Consider the following 21,946-nt stretch of genomic DNA (forward strand, 5'->3'; position numbering starts at 1 on the left):
AGACAATAGAGCCGTGCAAGCAACGGAAAGAGGAAATATCTGAGAAGGTGATTGCTACCTCCACATTTAATGCACTGCACTAACTGAACTGGCCACATTTATGAGGAAAAGACGCTTGAACAGTGTCTTTGTAGTTCACAGCCCTCTCTACCACCTCCAAAAAAATCTTGATGGGACAAGTATCCAAATGATTTCCTTGAATCGTATAGGTGGAGGGCTGAGATGCAATGAGGGGGACTATATAAGGAAAGGATCTCCACAAAAATGGGGATGGACATCTGACACTAAGAGAGAGAAAGGAAGAAAATACAGAATCTCATTGTAAAAGGAACAACATTGATCTTTTAATGAACAACTCCTCCTCGGACTTGCCCGAGGAAGATTTTAGTCTAAATTTGCGTCTCTTACACTTATATTAATAACGCTAGCCCAATTGTTTTCAAGTCTGAATTACGTTAGCAGTGTAGCTGGCTCATTAAACCCATTCTTTTACAAATCTATTGTTTTGGGCTTGTTGTGTTGGGTCATACTATTCTAAGTGGGCTTGGGCCACAATTCTAGTCCTTACAACATGATAATCATGGTTGTCAAAATCGCGATCTGAATCATAGGATCGCACAACTATACGATCTCACCTCACCAAAACGTTTAGGATCACACTAGGATCGTAAAAATGATAGAATCATAAGTAGGATTGTGTAGGATCGTATGAGATCCTACCGATCCTACCAAAACATAAATTTAATTTAAATTTTTATTTTTTTATGGGATAATTTTTTTTTGTTTTGTTGAATCTCTAAGGGTTGTTATTTTTCCATGTTGTGATGATATGACTTTTTTTTTAATAAAATTATGTTAACCTAAGCAAATGTCTTTTAGATTTAGTTTCTAGTTCACATGTATTCAAAATGAAGGAATGCTTCATCATTTCTAAAGGAAGAATTTGATGTTGGCTTTGCTGCCTTTTAAGCTATAATGGTATTAAATTTGTTTGATTAATATGCTAATTTGTGTTCTAATATTACTAAAATATTTATATATATATATATATAATTTTATCTGTTATGCTTGTATTTGTATATTGATTAATTGATTTTTTTTTAGCATGCTCTGTAATTGCTTCTAAGTAGTATAAATTGAATAGTTGAATGTGAAGTTGTATCTTAATATCTTTCGCAGTTCTAGTATACAAATATACAATATCTACATAGATAATTTAGGACGGTGGTTATAAAAGCCTTAGAATAAGAATAATTAAATGTTCATTTCACCATAATATTCATCTTACTTTTGGATTTTATATTGTAGTTAGTTAGTTTCCATTTTCAAACTTATTTTCCATTTTAAACTTGGAAAATATTTTCCATATGTGTTGATAAATATTTTGGTATTTGGTTGCCAATTAGACATTTATTGAACTTTTTAGATACATTGGGTCAAAACTTAAATATATTTGTTTTGTTAGTATAGACGTAGTGATGTATGACATGCAAATTACATTAGATGATGCAAATCTTAGATTTTTTATAGATGAATTCAAAACTTATGTGATTGTTCAACATACGAAGTTATTAACAATATATTTTTTGCTTTAAATCTGAAAATAAATAGGATCTTACGATCTACAATCTGATCCTACGATCCACGATTTCATCTACTTCCCACGATCCTACGTAAGATGCCAACAACCTTGATGATAATAAATTTGATTGATATTTATTATTATTATTTAAAAATGAACATTTTAGTTTGTAAAATGGTGACGTAGGACATAATCTAAAATTTAATTTTGGTATTTTTATTTAAAAACGTTATTTTAGGTTTATGGTATTATTTCCTTATTTTTAGGTGTTTTAAATATTTTTTTAGGTCAAATTTGGTTCCTGTTACGGTTAGGTATTAATTAGGAGTTATTTTAGAATATATTTTCTTCTCTGTCAAGTTTTACGGGGTCTTTAAATAGACCCAGTTTGTACACGTTTTTTTTTTAACAATTATTCAATCAATAAAATTCAGACTTTTTTCTTTTTATTTTTTGGTGGATTCCAAACTCTTTTTTCTTGTGGATTCAAGGAACTCTCGTGGTTTCGAGATTATTTTTAGAAGCAAATGTGTTTTGTTTATTGTTTTCTAGAAGTAGACGTGTTCTGCTTCTTAATGCTTCCGCATCCCATATCAGTTGTTATCAGAGTCTTGACATACCTTAGTCTAATGGCTAACTAGCAAGACGGTGACCACCACAACAATGACGGCGGTGACGACGTCAACAACCCAATCGTCACTAGGGTTGAGCTCCTCGAGTTTCGTAAAGAGACTCGTGATGAGAATCAACAATTTCGTGAAAAGAGGCAACAAAGACAATATAATATAATTCTCAGAGTACGAGTTCAAACCACAAGGAGCAGGGTAAATTCAAAGACAATATAATTAAATAACAATTTGGGTGAAGAAGAAAAGTACTTTTGCTAGGTGATTGTTAACAAAAATAATAATAAAAACTTATTTAAATCAATAATGTAAATATTAGGGTATCGGGGTGTTTCCCTATATCGATATGAAATTCTTTGTGATCTAAGAAATTATATATTTCATAATTGATTGTTCTTATACAATTAAATACTTATGATTTGGTTGAATTGAGACAATTCAAGAACGCATAATAACCTAGACTAATATTGCTGTTAGAAAAGTTTTTAAAAAAACTCATTCACTTTAAAACCTAATTTCCATTTGAAACTATTAGATATTCATCTAAACAATAAGAAAAACATAATTGAACTTACTAAAAGTATGAAAGAACTAATACATCAAAAGAAATCTAACTGAACAATCAAATATGTTGTTGATAAAATTCTAGAAAGAATCACATTGAATATTCATACTGTATAAAAGAAACATAATCTCTAATCGTAGCAAAGAGTTTAGGCTGCCATTAGAGAAAGGAAAATACAAGGTTTTCTTTCCAAAATTCGTTTTACTAGCCTCCCTTTAAAACCGTAACATTAAAATGTCCAAAGAAAATAAAACTTTTACTATTTTAATTTTCGTCCAGATTTACAGCAGTAACTTGTGAGTTAATTTCGGGCTTCAAAAATTATGAATTTCAAAAAAATCAAAACCAGAAAGTTGTAGATATTTAAGTCAAGGTTCCAACCCAGTTGGCCTTGTGTCAATTGGATTTTTGAGGAGAAACATACGCTAAATATACTGATCAGTGCTCAAATCTGATTTTTCCTTTTCAGATTCTTCCTCTTTGATTTCTTTCCTTATTTGAAGCTTCCAAACATGGGAGATGACCCAAGCACTCTAGCTGCACCTCCTTAGACATTTAAACATGGTCCTTTAGCTCCACTTTAATTCTAATTTGCCCTCCATTCTCTCATAAACTCTTGTAAACTCATCTTTCTCACATGATTTCTTAAAAGCAAAAAATTACACACAATGAATGAAATCTTATTCAAGAAGTTATGTAAAGATAAATAATAGGGACTAATGCAAATTATGTCTTAATTATACAAATTAAGCATTGTAATAAGGAGATAACACCCACATAAATATATAATAAGTATACATTTTAAGGCGTTATTACAGCGTATTTCTAAAGAAAATTTTGAAGTGGTTAAAAAAGATCAAGACTTGCAATAAGTTATTGAATTGAAGATTGAAGATACTACTTACCAAAAACTTGATGAAGAGGTCAAAGAAAAGAAGGTTGAGCTGATTGTGGATAATGACAGAAATCAAGAGATGGTAATTGTTGAGAATATTGTGGAAGATCCAATTGAGGTTAAATATGAGGATAAGTTCACAACTCACAATCCTCATGTTTTGGTTGATTTGTTGAAAATGACTACACAATATGTTGATTTTCTTGGAGTAAAAAAATTTAATTTTATTATCAGTCCTTTGTTGATTGATGTTGCAAATAAATTGAAGGTAGATGAGAATATATTTTATGCCACACTTTATGAAAAATTCAAGTTTCAAAACTGGATCAAGTCATTAAAGCATTCAAAGTATTTGTTTATTTGGAGCAGATGATTTCAGATTTTGACCATCAACTTAAGGATGAGTTTGTTTCAAGTGGAGGGGTCTAATGTAGGACACAATTTAATTTTTAATTTTTGTAATTATTTAACTTTAGTATTTTTATGTAATTTTTGTTATTTTTGGTTTATGTGATTTATTTTCTTGTTTTAGGTGTTTTTCTATCAAATTAGGGTTTTATATGCTTTTATAGCCGCCTTAGAGTTTCTAGTTGCTCTCGTTTTTTTTTTTTTTTTTTTTAAACTATTTAAACACATTGTAGGCTCTAAAGGAAATTTAATTTTTAGATTATTATCAATAAAATACAGACGTTTTGTCAATTTTCTTTTCTGGTGGATGACAGTTTTATCCCCTCGTGGATTCAAGTTTTACTACCTAGAAATTAACAGTTTAGTTTCTATCCATCAAAGAGAGCATCGTGTATGCTTTCTTCAGGCTTCCGCAACATTAGTTGGTATCAGAGCCTTGACTTATCCTGATCTGGTGGTTGACGTATGAGACGGTAGCAATTCCAGTGACAAAAAACTTTGCAATAATTACATGACATATAGCTAGCACTCACAAATATCTTTGTTAGGATGTCATCATTAGGGCACGGAAACAATAGGTGTGCGTACCCAACCTCGTCCTAATGGACCAGGCCCAAGATTGGGCTCACAATTTACTTATAGAGCGGGTCAAGTATTTCCTACTAAGGGCAGTTCCACCCCAAATGTCACTACAACTTCCTTAAATCCCAATAAACACACCTGCTTTGCTCTTTGTGCTATTCACTCCCCTTGTTTTTCAATACTCTCTCTCTCTCTCTCTCTCTCTCTCTCTCTCTCTCTCTCTCTCTCTCTCTCTCTCTCTCTCTCTCTCTCTCTCTCTCTCTCTCTCTTTGCCCAAAATTGCTAGCCACCTCTTCCTATTCCATCTTCTTATTTATAGCTTGAGGTGGGTGGATGCGTTATGATTATCTTCTGGTCTCACTCGTGCGGGTGGGGTCCAAATTAATTATTCTTGACACGAATATGCTCTGTTGAGAATAGTGGTAATGGCATTGGAACTGGTTCCAACCTCCAAAAGACTACTTGGCAACGGCATTCCCCAAGGCAATATCAGACTGCCAAGAATACAGGCTGTCTCGAACAAGCACACCCCCGATCAAGTTAACGTTGATCGGCTGGTACTTGCCTCTGGTATGCTTAAGACAAGATGGGCTCAACTCGATACTTGGGCTCAGTTAGGGCCTTGAAGCGCATTCAGACCAAGATCGAAGGTCCGACGGGAATGGGATAATGTGATGTACTATAAGGCTTGGGCCCAAGGTTCAATGGGCCTGGGGCCATTCCCCATACAATAGGAATAACTGCCGCGAAGACATAACTCACGGGTAACCTATTGGTAAGTGAATTTCATATAGAACTTATAGAAAAATTGCAAGTTTTAATTTATTTTTATAAAGAAGATTTCCTTGATTGGTTACTTGATCTAGCGGATTTATTTGATTATGAGAATATTTATTATGAGAGAAAATTGGACTTGCTTTGAATAAACTTAGTGAGTATATCTTACGTTGGTGGAAACAAGTACAATCTAATAGAATCCGACATGGTAAAGGCAAAATTTGTTCATGGCCAATGATGAAAAAGATGTTTGCTATCAAATTTTATCCTTTGGATTGTGAAGAAATCTTGTCGTATACAATACAAGATTATTATTGGCCAAGAAGTTCATACTTAAATTATTTTTAAGAGCCATATATTCCACCATTAAAGGCAGAATTGCATGTTGAAGTAAATATTGTTCTTGGAGATTATGTAGAAGTCAAAGAAAAAAAATAGAGATTTATGAGGAAATTAATGAAGGCATTATTATAGAAGAAAGTCTTGAAATCAAGATTAATGTGGAGTAAATTAATGAAGATTCTAGCATACGTAAAGATCTTGAAGTTGAGATAGTAAAGACCATTAAAGAAGAAATTATAGAGGAAGTTGTCAATGATTTTGATGAAATCAAGTTAGATGATTGCAACATTCAAACTCCTATTATTTTAATGGGAGACATTGAACAAAGTTAATTGATTTTAATGGGGTGGAAAGATTCGATTTGATCATTGACTCTTATTTGGTGAATATTTTCAATTGCATGAAGATTAAGGGACAAGAAGTTCAAATTGCCCAATTGATGAATTTTAAATTTGGTAAGAATACAAAGAAGATGAAGTATTCAAAGTATTTATTATTATGGTTAGGTATTAATTATGAGTTATTTTAAAATATATTTTCTTGTCAAGTTTTACGAAGCCCTTATATAGGCTCCTAAGTCTATACACGTTTTTTTTTTTTTTTAATAACAATTATTCAATCAATAAAATTCAGACTTTTGTTTTTCTATTTTTTAGTGGATTCCAAACTCTTTCTCCTCGTGGATTCAAGGAACCCTCGTGGATTCAAGGTTATTTTCACGTGTTTTGTTTCTTGTTCTTTAGAAATAGACGTGTAACATGTTTTACATCTTGAAGCTTCCGCATTCCATATCAAACGGGTATAATAAATAAATTTGTAATATCCTAGCATACCTCAATTCTAAATTCTCAATTCCCTCTTCTTACCAAACAGAGACGAAAATGCTGAGTTTGGTAGAAGAGAGACCAAAAATGAATTAGTTCATCTCCTTGAATTTTTTTCAATGGCGGTGATTGCATCTACCAAACTAGCCCAGACTGAACGTGCAGTTCACAATGGGTCAGCAAATAAATATATGAGGCAACCAACCGTTTTGGAAATAGGCCTCTTTACATAAATGCGCAGCTTTATCTTCTCTCTCTCTTGTGCTGTATAATGTGAAGCGGAAAGGTTTAGGTAAAGAAATAAACAAGCATGTGAGCAAGTTGATCAAATGAGGAACTTTTGCGACTTGGAATCTTTAAATAATACTTTAGACTGCATCACAAAATTCAAATCATGATCCAAAATGTTGAAACATTGTCAACCATTTTTAAGGACTGTAGGTTGAAGCTAAGCCAAAATCTGTCCCACTCAACCTGCTGGCCAATTAAATATATTTGGTTGAAATATTGAGATGACATATTTGACATGTGCTAGCTACTATATTATATATATAAGAATCCTAGAGAGAGAGAGTTGTGCTTTCACATGTTTCGCAAGTGAAATAGGAATCCCTAGAGCAGTGCGTATATAATAAGGAACACAATGTTTGCACACAAAAAAAAAAAAAAAAAAAAAATACACAGATACTGGGCTATTTGGTAATGTTATTCTAGTAATACTGTTTATATTTTTTGGAAATATGTGTGAGTGAAAAAGTGTGTGGAAATACGTGTAATGTTATTTAAAAATTGAAAACATGTTTTTAAATATATATACCAAACGGGCCCTAGCCTACTTATCAAACCGAATGTGATCGAGCTCTCTATTTGATATTTTATATGTCCACTAATCGAATAGCCAAAAAGTAGTACTTTTGGCATAATGCTTCCAACTTGTGGGAGTTTAAAACAAGCTAATTAGATTACTTGTTCTATATATAGTTGAATTTCAATTATTAGTTTGTCTACGTTTCAGTGTTATTTAGTATTTTGTTTTGTTATCGATCACTGTACTAAATCGTTACTTGGTTTTGGATCTAGAATATTATTATATTATGCTATTTAGATTTTTGCAGGTGAGAGTGTGAGGATTTGTTCTTGTTTCCACCGCAACACAAAAAAGTGTTAGGGTTTTTAGTTTTTACATATTAAATTCAAAAAAAAAAAAAAAAACTATCTCATGAAAGCGAGTTATTGATTCCATACAAATCATTTTAGAAGGGGAAAAATAAGGAATAAAAGAAAACGAATTCAATTTATAGGCCTTATCTATACATTCAGATTGACCTACTACTTACATACCCAAGGTCGAATATACACCCACACAACATTTTCATTGTCCAAATCTACACAATTTGTAATGTTACAAGTTATCTTAATTAGTTTGACAAGAATTTTCTTGGTTTTTTTTTGACAAAATTCTATTAGTTAATGGATCATACTACCGTGAACAAGTAGAAAATCAACCCTTCCCCAAAAAAAGGGGAGACATGTTGAATGAAATTGAAAAGTATGAATAACATGCAAACCTTTCAAATTAAATAATAAAAGGATAATCTTCTCAAAAAAAAAAAAATAAAAGGATAATACTTTCTCAAAAAAAAAAAATAATAATAATAATAAAAGGATAATACCTACTTTCTTAGGCATTACTTTAAACGTGAAGCCACAAACTTCATGCGTGTTTGGTATGGAGTTTCTTAATGCATTATAATGATATATTAATCCATTTTAGTCAACCAGTACCAGAGCGGAGTTAGCTCAAGCTTGAATTTCATTGGGCCGCTATGCTAAATTTATTAAACTCTTAAATTTAAAAAAAAAATATATATATATATATATATATACATATATATTTATATGTAATATAATAGAGAAATTTTGTTTTCGTACTCTAGGCCTTGTGCTCCTCTGTCGGCTGAGATCCAAATCTTCTTGGAAATCAGTGATCACATCACATGTCGGTGCCAATCGTTGAAGTGTATGACTTGTTTTTTGTGAGTGTGAACTATTTCGCTTTGTCTACGTCAAAGTTGTGCTATGCAACGAACAACAGCATTTTGTATGGGAATTTTGGTATTATCTAATCAACGAATTTTCTTTAATGGAATCCTTTGTTCATACTATGTCATCATATTTAATTTAAACAACGATAAATCTGCTGACATAATGATAATTTGCTGACCGTTAAGAACTTAAATATGGTTTACTTTTACCTTAAGCTTTTTTTTGGTGATAATAATACCTAAAACGTTTACTTTTAATACTTGGAGTGTCAATTTTATGTGTTGAAAACCATATATAACTATGATATTGCTTTAATATGATGAATGACTAGTTCGTAATATAAAAGGTGCAAATTAAATTATGTCACAGTGGTATGGTGGTCTATGGAAGACATTTATTGAGCACATAAAGCCTTCATATATCATTTGCGTTCACATCTGCTCATAAGATGTGGCTGTGCCTTAAATGGATCGAGTTCCCTTTTTTACTTTCTCTTTTCAAGTTTTTGAAGATTTGTGTTTAGACTCACGTCTCTTCTCTTCCTTCAAAAGCCACTTCTACTGTGTTAGCATTGCGGTTACAATTGAAAATTTTGACCAAGCTTTTTTGAGAACTAGTCCACAAGAGGACAAGATGGATGTACATTTACTCATTTAGGCATTATTCTCTATGAAACTATCTACTAATAAATATCTCAAACCAACACATAAGGCTTTGAGTGATACTCCAAATTGTGTTTTAGCGTGTTTGTTACGGACTTGTTTGTTGAGTCTCACATCAAATATTTAATAAATATATTTTAGATTTATAAGAAATTACAAAAAATTTCAATTACAACTTAATAAATCTTTTTAATATATAAACACAAATATAATTAGCGCTTTTTCTAGAGCGTATAGTAGTACCATGCATAAATATTTGCCTCCTCTATCCCTAAAAGGATATGTTTTGCATTAAACACGGACACATGTTAGTCTCATCACATGAGTTTGGTATGGCTCTTCCATTTGATTGAAGGACAAGACTAATGAGTAATGAAAAAAGTGGGAGGACAAGTTTGCAGTTGGGTTGACCGGGGATGGTGGCTTTTTTTGTTTACCTCCTTTTATATTAATCCTTAAAATTCAATATATATAGCAATTAATACAGCTCTACAGCGTAAAGCTCCTTTTGGAAACAGATTGCTATTTTCCTATAATTTCTTCTAAGCTGTACATGAGTAACTGGTCATTCTCTCAAAAATAAATAAAAAATAAAATAAAATAAAAATGGTCATCCAAGTGATTTGAATCTTCAGAGAAAACAGTTTGAACGTTGACAGGAGTGATTTTATTGAGTATTATTTTAGACTCTGATGGCTGTTTATACAACATATATAGTAGTTTTTTAATATTTGAAATATTAATTGAAAGCGTTGAAAACGATGCATCAACTTAGGATAAAAGCGTACACGCTTGTCCCTCGTTTCAAACATGAAAATCAAATGTGTCTGAAACGTATCTTTTCGACCAAGCGGTCCATAAATTGTACAATTAAATATTTAGTTATAAGTTCAAGACTCTAGAATGTGATTAATTTAAAAAAAAAAAAAAAAAAAAGGGCTTTGCACGTCTTAAGTCTTAGATTTTTTTTTTTCTTTTTAAATTTCTACTTATATCTTTCTTAGTTATCTTTAAATCTGGCTTTTATTTTTTTATTTATTCAACTTCCAAAGCTGAAACGTGTACCCTTAGTCATAGTAATCTCAGTCTTATCTAATTTCGTTTTATTACTTCTTTCTTTTTTGAGAATCTAATTCTTTTTATTCCTTAAGCCAATCTTTTATATAAAGCTTTTTTATGAATACTTTTATATAAGTTTTATATTATTAATTTTATTAGATAGCTATAACTAATAATGAGGAGGAAAGGTTCAAACTATAATTTTTTATTTTAAATGAGAGTAGATAATACCACGGAGTTAAGAAACTCTTGATAATAATTCTATATATATATATATAAATTAAATAAAACAAATATTATCTTTGTGATGCTCATTTTGGACAATATGTCTACGATGTGCACTTCAAATTAATCTCTCTCTCTCTCATATATTTTAGGCAATAATAACGAATTCATGCTTAAAAAGTGCTAATTCGAACCCGCCTTAGAATGAGTATTTTAACTATTAAGATAGTTTAAACACTTATAAACTTTATCTTTTTCTTCAGGGAAAAAATTGATTACAGGAATACTATAAATTTTACTACATACGTTTTACAAATTAACGTGCGATAAATCATAATAATATAATTTAATATTTATTTATTATTTATTATGTTGTTGAAGTGATACCAATCATATTTATTATCATATCAATTTATAAGTATTAGTGTACATGATGATAAAAAAACAAAAAATTTAATAATCACATTTAAATCCAATCAAATTGCTAGTAATGTCACCACGCTTTTGGGGAAAGACTATTATTTCTTATGGCCCGTGCCTTCTGGCTTCTTTAGACTCTCTGCAGTATCTAGGGGCCCATGTCTTGTAAGTTCAACGGGGTTTTAATGTTTAAACAACAATTGAGATATGGCCCATATGTCACCACGTTTTCTCTGTTGCCACAATTATTAATCATTTTTTTAATAGAAAAATAAGAATTAGGCCTTCAAACAATGACCAATGAATTTGTTGTTCTTAATTCAAATTCTGCATATAAGAGAGAGAGAGAGAGAGAGAGATTTAAAACGATTGTTATGGCAATCAAAGAGGAACAGAACGCTGTCTAGTGGCAATTAGCTGCAGTCACTTTCTAAATTAAAATAACACCGATTAACAGTACATGCAACTTTGTAAATGACTAGAAAGAACTAAATTAATTGAACCACGTTTTTGTTCCTGTTCTTTTTCCATGCACACTAGTCATTAGAGGACTTCTTTCTCACTTTTTGTGTACCATATCTCTTTGAACATATCTATCTATCTATCTATCTATCTTTACTTCAGTTTTAGCCTGCCGCCCCTCTTTTTCATTTTTCTTCCACATAGAAATCAAAAGCGAAAAAGAAACAAAACCAACAAATTAATGCACACATTCATGAACAATTGTTTAGCATTATTGTGAAGTTATTAATATGTCTTTAGAAAGTACTAAATTCTTCGGTCACATGAATTCTACTCCTAGCTAGTTGTTAAAAGTAGAGTCAAGTTATCAAGGTTGAATGACACCTCTTAAGTGAAAATAAAAGTTGAATCTATATAAATATAACAACCATAAAGTTTGAATTTAATCGGTAATCTGTTGATTTACGTAACTTTCATGAATTTGTCACCGAACGAAAAGTTTTTGTTTTATTTTTTTGGTGAAAGAATATTCTAATTTATGTTTTTTTAATTAAATAAATAAAATAAGGGCATGAATATATAGTTGAAATTCATAAGCAAGCACCTGATTTACCCCAAAAATTATTAGGTTCATAAAGTTAAGTCGAGTTAAGTATTTTTTTTTATATAAAAAAAAAACTGGTTTATTAAATTTTATTTTGAACACAAATCAAACTTGAGCACAGTTCAAAGCTATATGACATGTTCAAACTTGATTTATTTTCTTAAACTTTTTCATGAACTGCTTAATAAATTTATTCTATTACCGTATATAATTTAAACACCATTAGGATTAAAAAAAAATTATCCCTTCACAAACCAATGCTAATAATTAATAATTAAATTATCATTGAAATTTTATCATTTGAATTAATTAAATAAAATAATTTTTATGTATGAACTTAATTATAAAAACTAAATTCACCAAGCTTATATGGTTGAAAATTATATATAATTTTTTAATTATAAAATGGACTATTTTTACTGTCAATAAATTCCAAATTATAATCTGATATATTTATTTACAAACTTATATAAAAAAATTTCAATCATTTGGAACCCTATAATCAATAATCAAAACTCTACACGCATAGAGATTATAATGGGAAAGCAACTAAATGAAATCATACTTGATTGCTATTATAACAAGTCATGTGACTCATGGTCAGCGAGAAAAAGGGCAACTTGTGTTGTGTGGATTAAAAGGAAACTGAACAGAGAAAGCTGAAAAATGGGATAGAGGAGAAGACACATACCCATTTGCTCTTTGTGACTTTAATTTGCTCTTTAAACTTTAAAGTTTTAAACAAATGCGGCCCACCTCGCTGACTCTTAGACTTGGAATTCACCAGGTTATGGAAGCGAGCACCCGATCGAGTGTGAAAACGAATCTGGATCTACTACTGCAAATCATAAATAACATATATAACTCTCATTACATTCTTTTGTACAATTCATGAAAATGATAATGATCGATCATGCTGAAAACAAATTATTATATATATGCTAATAGTGAGCAATTCGGACTTGACTTTAAAGGGTCCTTTTTTCTGCTCATTTAGTTTATTTATTTTATAGATAATTTATTTGCTAATATGAGTTGTTGTTTATTTCGTTAATCGTTAATAATCAAGCCAAATTCAGTTCTATCTTTTATGCATGATTGTTCACTATTAAGCTTATGAACTAGGGGTTTAACTTATACTATATGCTTAAGTCTATGTTTAAATGTTTTTAAAATTTTAAAAAATTGGCTAAAATACGCACACATTATGGCCTTGTTAATTAAAAATGATATGAAAAAAAAGAAAAAAAGATGCCGCTTATCATCATATCAAAAGTGAACAATAAAATAAAAGGGAAATATTGTTTTAAATTACCTGCAAAAATTAAGCTATATATATATATATTTTTTTTATAAAATAGAAATATAGAAAACTATAAAAAAATCACTTAAAATAAATAATAAAAATTTCTTTTAATTTTTTTTTAGAATTTTATTCAAATTAGTAGAGAATCATATGAGTGAAACTTTTGTAATAGAGATTTGCATGATGAAAACACCTTGTAAAATGTGTAACATTCACATTAAGTCACATACCACAAACACGTGTAAGATCACAAACATATTAAAAATTCATAACTTATTCAATTGGTAACACATAACCTTAATTTAGTGAAAGATCACCTCCAATTGATTTGTACAAGATCAACTTTGACGGAGCTACTTTTAAGGATGAGAATAAATCAGGTATACGTGTGGTTATCTAGAATTGTCAAGGTTCAACTATAGTCTCTTTATCTCAGCAATTTGCCCGGTCATACAAGGAGGAAGAGATTAAAGCTCTTAATGCCACTCAAGCTCTTGAGTTGGGCTTAGAACTTGGACTAGAGAAGGTTGTCTTAGAGGGAGATTTTGAATTGACTATCAAGGCATAGGCTAGGGAGGTTGTTTCTCTTGTTCCTTTTGATCATTTGATTCAAGATGCAAGGTTTTTCGCTATACGCTTTTCTCAATTACTTTACTCTCATACTAGGAGAGAAGGCTACAAGTTTGCTTATAATCTAGCTAGGTTTTTCAAAAACATAACAGATTTTTTTGTATGAATAGAGAATATACTTTCTCATTTTCATTATGTACTTCAGGCTGATATAACTGGTTTACGTTAATAATATCAACTATTTCTTTCTTCTTAAAAAAAAAAAATTCTAAATTGAATTTCATTTTAATATTCTAATTTGCTTTTCCTTTTATAAAATTATAATTTGCATATTAAATTAAGTCATATAACTTTTTTGAGTAACACAACTTTGGGTGTTTAAAAATTGTGAGAACACTATTAATTAATTACCACCTTAATTAATACTTTGGAGTGGCTATCACCATTTTTATGTTAAGACCAATGATCTTTAAGTTAAATGGGGTTTCTTCTTAAAAAAAAAAGAAAAGTTAAATGGGGTTTTTTTAATTATTTTTCCAACTAAAACATTCTAGTTTAAATTTCTTCTCTCACTTAAAATGTATTAAAATAAATAGATCAAACCAAAGAGATTGAAGTTTGAACCCAAGATAGGAACGCTTGGAAGCAACCGTATATATATAATATGTTGGATCACTGTATATAATAGATTACTAATATATACTCCTATTATTTATTATTTGGCATATATATATATATATATATATTATTGATGTTGTTAACAAATCAATTGGACATATTCCTGTTTGATCCGTTGATTAATGGGTCCATTCAATCATGGAACAGACTGATATCGATGGTCCATTGTTTCGTAAACGTCAAATTTTGACAAACTAATTTCTAATTCATCGTATTTGGACAATCAATGAATATGACCTTATTGATCATTTACTATGTCTAATTATTGTAGATCAAGTAACTAGATAATTATGGGTTTCAGTTAATTCAACTGTTAAAGTTTTTGATGGTTGTATAAGAGATTTGAGATTCAATTCCTGCCTACACCAAAAACTGATTGGTGTTTTGATCTGGTGATAAAGAGTTATCATTAAGAGCGGCCATAAGTTGGAACTCTCTTTAAAAAAAAAAAAAAACTAGATAATTAGATAAGATGTTTTCAAATCACTTACAGGGCTTATATAGAATATTAAAAAATTCATACTAACCGACCAAATCAAAGAGTAAAAAATACTAGCAATAAAAACAAATTTTTATAAGAGAAATTGGATCGACAATAGAAAATTTACGAGAAATTCTAGGTTTTTTTTTTTAATTTTAATTATGACTTTTTTATTTGTGGTTAATTTTATTTATTATTATTATTATTTAGCCTTAATTTTTTAAAAAAAATCAATTTATACTTGATTTGTTTACTTTTTCAAATTTGATCCAAACAGAATTGAACCAAAATTGTAAGTTATCTCACAGTATTAAAAAAGTAGTAATAATTGATCTTAAAAAAAAAAAAAAAAGTAGTAATAAATGGTAGTACTAGACTGGAAGCGTTCCAAATGTCCATAATAAATTAATAATTCCCACAGAATATGGAGATGGAGCTGGAAATGGAAATGGACAAAAATAAATTGAGCATCAAAGCAAAGGATTCGGTCCAAAACCAAATGAGCCGACGGAGTCTACCCGCTAAGCTTGGTCCGGATCCTGCCACGTGTCCAAGTCAAATTTAACAAATGAAGGAAAAGGACCCCACTTTTCCAGTCATCACTTGGTGGGCCCCAAGTCCCCATCCAACCGTTGACTCAGACTACTCTTTTTCATCAGTGAGTGGCACCGGGCCAATCGGGACGGTGAATTTTTGGAACGCGTCAATCTCCTTCCACGTACCCCACACTTTGACCAGAAATACACACCCCCCCCCCCCCCCCCCCCCCCCCCCAATTATGGACATTTGGGCAATTCTAACACAATTTCTTTTTGGAGTGTAATCCTAGGTCGGCCAAATTATCACAACAATTTTTAAGTGAAATATTATTATTAGTGCTTAATAATTTTCCATATACAATTTTTTATAAAATGATTGTGAAATTATTGTGAACATAATTTTTTTTTTTAATATTGATTACTTGCTTATTATTTTCACATAAATTCATCATTTTTTTTCTAATAATCAAAGTCTATCATGTCAAAATTATGGTAAAAAAATTGTGTTCATAAATTTTCTCATAAAACTATGGATGTAATATTCTTATGATAATTTAATAACACAATTTAAGTGGTGAGCTGTTAATAATAATAAAACAAAATCAATAGTGGCCTAAATAATACTCCATCCATTCCACTTTGTTTGTTCTGTTTGAAAAGTCAAATTTTTTAAGGGAACATCATTTATTGTCTTGTCTACCTTTTAAATATGTATAAGTTTTCAAAATTACCCTTAAATAAATTTATTAAAAAATTGAATTATTAATAAAATATGGGTATTTTATTTTTAGAAACAGGACAATATTTTGGGACATCTCAAAATGGAATAGAGGACAAACAAAGTGGGACGGAGGGAATAACAGATAACAACTCCATCCAGCTAAACTTTGTTATTAAATTATTATGAAAATAGTGCACACGTATCATTACTTGAAAAAAAAAAAAAAATCATACTCTCTTTTCACTCTTCGGGATTAGAACTTATTAGAAAACTAAGAGCAAAAACTAACAAACAAGCCAACAGATAATAAGAAAGGTGATGACCAAAACATCATGCTCGATAAATCAAACAACTTTCCTCATGTGGGCCCCTCACCATCCGTGTGGGCGCCACTTCCCCATAGCCAAATTGGCGGACGTGATTACCTCAGCCACTACGTCTATTTAAAAAAAAAAAAAAAAAAAAAAAAAAAAGAAGGAATCGTGCAATATATTTGCTGAAAATAAATGGTGCAATAAGACATGGGAGTATCTTGTCAAAATATATTATAAGATGATGATTTTTTTTATACAATTTGCTAATTATATGGTGGAAACGCATCCATGAGTCATCACACGTTTGTTGGTTGAATTAAATGAGAAAGCTCTGCAGAAATGGAAATCTGGCTTTCATTTTCTTAATTAAAATAAAAAGCATCTTCCAAAACCATTATATTCAATATCGTATTCAACACCTCAAACAAAATAGAAAAAATACTATCTTAAAATATTCCTTAATATTATTATCATTATTTTTGAGTAAATGAGTAACCTTAAAGAAGAGGACATAATTACCTTCAGTAATGTTTTTTGTTATTGTTGTTGATATTCTATCGTTTGAATTAAAATTAAAGTAAAAGTATTATAAATATTATTTTTTAAAGAAAAATTATTAAAAATATATTTGATTTTGAAATAATTGTAATATATGACTTTTGATTTTTATATAATAATATAAATAAACGTCAAGAGCCTTGTAGTTGATCTGATATATTTTGGTGTTTTTAATGAAAGCATCCAAATTTAAATTCCTTTTTCTCAAAAAAAAAAAAAAGTTTAAATTCCTTATTTCCTATTATAACTAGGAAATTATTAAAAAAAATCATTTCACTCTTAAACTCCTTTTTCTTGCTTTAATTTTAGGAATGCAGTTTTTAAAATCCCATCAATCACTTATAAATGAGTGGAGTACTGACTTGCAATTTTAGGAAGACAATTTTAAAAATACTATCAATCATTTTTTTTGTGTTAACATTTAAATAAATTTTAACTAGCAGTATTATTTTTATATTTATTATTTAAATTATAAATGGAGATATGAATCTAATTGACTCATTTCATAATGTTAATTAAATGATGAAAATAAATTTTTTTACCACTTATTCTTTTTAGAGAAAGGATAAACATTTCATAATGTTAATTAAATGATTAAAATCATTATTTCTTAACCACTCATTCTTTTTAGAGAAACAATAATTTTGCTCAATAAAGATTATTAACTAAGAACTTTTATAAGAACTCAAAAGGAGAAAGTCTAGACATACAAATTTTTTTTTGAAACATGTTAATGTGTTAGATTGTTAATAGTAAGTAAAAAAGAGTGAAGTTAATAATATGCCTGAACAAGAACTAATAAAAACTAGTCAACTCAATCAAATTTGAAATTATTAATAATATTTTTGCGTGTATAGAAAATTAACCTCATAATAAATAGCTTTTTCACGTGCTCCTTTTATTCTTCCACAAAAAGTAAAGGCCGAAAAATATAGAATTGTCACATTTTTCAAAAGCACAAAATAGTAATACTCAGCCGAAAAAGGAAATTGTGGACTTCTTAAAAGCAAGCCACGAAAGTACTGCAACCTTACCTCTTCAAATCCCTTCATTTTCTCTTCTTCCAAATCTAATACAATATTCAACTCTACACACCACACTACTCTTTGGTCTTCTTTCTAAAGTCTCTACCCCCCTTTTATAGCCGCGTCCATTGCACCGTTTAAAGACTGATACATCTCTCTCTATTTCTCTCTTGGATTTATGGCCAAAGGAGGTGGACTCTCCATTGATTTAGATCCAATTGGCTTCTTTCTCCACCAGCCAATAGTACTCAACTCATTCCCCGAAGACAACATTAACAACCACAACAATTTCAAGTGTAAACTTACTGCCATGGATGCTACACTCAATAATAGGTCACCTCCCTCCACTATCCAATTCCCAGTTAACCTTAACTGCTCCAATCTCCGTGATTCACCTCCACCGTCCGATGACAAACGAACGGTCATCGATGAGATGGACTTCTTCGCCGAGAAAGACCGTGACAACAAGGCTGCCCCCTCTACCGATCATGCCGATAAAAAAGACGACTTAGACCGTCCGACCACGTTAGAGTTTAACGTAAACGTACGTGAATATATATATATATATATAGTTCTGTTCAATACCATAATTCTTTACTGTATTACAGTTTTTTGTTTTTTGTTTTTTTTTTTTTCTCAAACAATTGAAGGGATTGAATTGAATTTGTTTTTGTTTTATAGACTGGTTTGAATCTTCTTACTACGAACACTTGTAGCGACCAATCCATGGTGGACGATGGCATATCACCGAACGTGGAAGATAAAAGAGCTAAGAGTGAGGTAAGGAAATGAGAAATTTTTTTGAATTCTATGATGGGTTGGTCTTAGATTTGATGGATTTACGTTCATCTTTAAGTTTTGGAGCTGATTTTGGATCACTATCTTTTGTGTTTTATTCAGCTAGTTGTTAATAAAGCTGAGCTTGAGCGAATGAAGGTGGAGAATCAGCGACTAAAAGAGATGCTTAATCAGGTTACCACTAATTACAATGCTCTCCAGATGCATTTGATGACTCTGATGCAGGCTCCGAAAGCTGAAAACACCGAAGAAAATGGTAGGGTAGATGAGAAAGTAGTAGAGGGAAAAAATAATGGAGGACTAATTGTGCCTAGACAGTTCATGGATCTTGGGCTGGCTGCTAATGGTGATACTGATGAGAATTCGGTCTCTTCATCGGAAGGAAGAAGCCGGGAACGGTCAGGATCGCCCGGTAACAACGGAGAGTTGGCCTCAAAGAAGGTCAGAATGATAAAGGATGGAATTAGCGAGGAGCGGCTTGTGTTTGATCAGGAAAACAAGAAGGAATATGGTAGAGGAGATAATGGGAGAGAGGAAAGCCCAGGTGGTCAAACTTCACAAGGATGGGGTCCTAACAAAGTTCCTAGATTCAATTCTCCTAAAAATGTTGATCAAACGGAGGCCACGATGAGGAAGGCACGGGTTTCTGTTCGAGCTCGATCAGAGGCGCCTATGGTAGGTGTCATATATATATTTATGAGTGTTTTTTATTATCCAATTGTTATTTGATTGATGAATTTGATTCTTGTAGTTGACTGATTGGAAATTACTTTAATTTGTTGGTTTTTAGATCACTGATGGATGCCAATGGCGAAAGTATGGGCAGAAGATGGCTAAGGGAAATCCTTGTCCTCGAGCTTATTATAGATGCACCATGGCTGCTGGTTGCCCAGTTCGAAAACAAGTATGTTTTCTCTCAGTCTTTTACTATATCTTATGGAAAATTTTGACTGTAAATTATTGCTCTATTAAATCCTCATATGCTCAATCTATGTAGCACTAATTTCTGTGTTCTCATAGAGTACTAGTAAAGAGTTTCATGTTCAATTTTTGATAAGACTAATATATTAAATTTGGCCCAGTCTTTTAGCTTAATTAACATCTTTTGGTATTTCCAATAGAGACCTTCAAAAATTCACATCTTTTGTCTCTATTGTAACTATCAAATTATTAAAAATAAAAAATAAATAAATATAAATTTGCAAGCTAAAATCAGTTTTTGACTTTAAAGGATTGAGAAAATAATGGAAGTGTACATACTCCCATGCTTATGTTTCTCTTTGCTGAACATTCAATCTTGAAACTGTGTTTCCTTAATTAATGCTAATAGTTTTGATGTTTGATTGTTAAACAGGTACAAAGATGTGCAGAAGATCGGACAATCCTGATAACCACATACGAGGGCAATCACAACCATCCTTTGCCCCCAGCTGCAATGGCAATGGCATCCACAACTTCATCAGCAGCGCGAATGTTGCTCTCGGGGTCTATGTCTAGTGCTGATGGACTAATGAACTCAAATTTCCTGACCAGGACACTTCTACCATGCTCCTCTAGCATGGCAACAATCTCAGCCTCAGCCCCATTCCCAACTGTTACATTAGACCTAACTCAGTCCCCTAACCCTTTACAATTGCAAAGGCCACAAAACCAATTCCAAATCCCATTCCCAAACCCAACCCAGAATTTTTCCAATGCCTCGCCCTCATTGCTACCTCAAATTTTTGGTCAGGCACTTTATAACCAATCAAAATTCTCTGGCCTTCAGATGTCCCAAGATATGGACCCTGCCCAATTACAGGCATTGCCAATGAACCAAGGGCAGCAGAACTCATCACTTTCTGACACTGTGAGTGCAGCCACTGCTGCCATTGCATCAGACCCAAACTTCACTGCAGCTCTAGCAGCAGCCATCACTTCTATTATTGGTGGTGGTGCTCATCCAAACAACAATGGTAACAATAATACCAGCCTCACCACCACCTCCAACAGCAATGGAAACATAACTACCAGCAACAGCAATAGCAATGGCAACAATAAAATCAACAATTCAAGTTTCCAAGGCAACTAAGCTGAGGCTACTTTCCTCTCACAAAGTTTTCTTTTTTTCTTTTTTGTGGAGTTTTTTAATTTCCTTTTTTTGGGGGGATCAGAAAAAGACAGACAAATACTTTTTTTTTTTTTTTTCAATTAGTTTTGTCTTTGGATTAAGCATAGTTTTCATATTCTTTGTTATTTTGAATAATATGTTCCAAAAATTGTATGTCAAAGCAAAGTCAAAAAGGAAAAGAAAGAAATAAATAGAAGAATGCGTATTAAAGTTCCCTTGTTTTGAACGAATCATGTAAATTCAAAAGGGAGGGCGGTTTGTCTTCAGTCTGCTTTGTTTTGTTCCTAAACATAAAGAGAAGGCAAAGCCAAAAGGAAAAGAACATGGAAAAAGATAAAAACAATGGAGGAGAAGTAGAGAACATTGAGGATCGAATAAGAAAGAGAACAATGGGATTTATTCTTTATTGGCATTGCGTGTATCATATGGCAGTCGCAGTCAATAAAAAAGGAGTCAACAAAACCGTCTAAAGGAGTGGTTAGAAAGGACGGGGTTGTTCGACACGTAAATAAAGTAAGAGAGTCACACTCTTGGTTCTGGTCATTACCCATTTTATCTCACTCCAGAGTGGTTAACTTGTTCATTTTCTTTAATTTTTTTGCTCAATATGGTTAACTCGTACATACATAGATCTCTTTCCACTCATTTTGTTTTTGTTTTTTTGTTTTTTTTTTCTCTCTTGCCCTCAGTCATTATCCATATACTTTCAATCAAATTAATAACGAAGCACTAGTAGTTTTGTTTTTGATAAGTTGAAAATTGAAAGA

At 31.2% G+C, this 21,946-nt stretch overlaps 1 protein-coding gene across 1 annotated transcript; it reads left to right on the plus strand.

Moving 5' to 3' along the window:
- Positions 1-18,241: 18,241 nt before the first annotated feature.
- Positions 18,242-21,394, plus strand: LOC126695323 (probable WRKY transcription factor 31). Its single transcript, XM_050392020.1, has 5 exons — positions 18,242-18,815; positions 18,953-19,051; positions 19,172-19,744; positions 19,860-19,973; positions 20,424-21,394. Exons 1-5 carry the CDS (start codon positions 18,450-18,452, stop codon positions 21,138-21,140), a joined length of 1,869 nt encoding a protein of 622 aa, XP_050247977.1. The 5' UTR covers positions 18,242-18,449; the 3' UTR covers positions 21,141-21,394.
- Positions 21,395-21,946: the final 552 nt, after the last annotated feature.

The sequence above is a fragment of the Quercus robur genome, chromosome 8 (assembly GCF_932294415.1).
Source record: "Quercus robur chromosome 8, dhQueRobu3.1, whole genome shotgun sequence".
Lineage (NCBI taxonomy): Eukaryota > Viridiplantae > Streptophyta > Magnoliopsida > Fagales > Fagaceae > Quercus > Quercus robur.

Coding starts and splice junctions, on each gene's coding strand:
- LOC126695323 (XM_050392020.1), top strand. CDS start 18,450: ATGGCCAAAGGAGGTGGACTCTCCATTGATTTAGATCCAATTGGCTTC. Junction 18,816..18,952: donor CGTTAGAGTTTAACGTAAAC/GTACGTGAATAT, acceptor TTTGTTTTATAG/ACTGGTTTGAATCTTCTTAC. Junction 19,745..19,859: donor CTCGATCAGAGGCGCCTATG/GTAGGTGTCATA, acceptor GTTGGTTTTTAG/ATCACTGATGGATGCCAATG.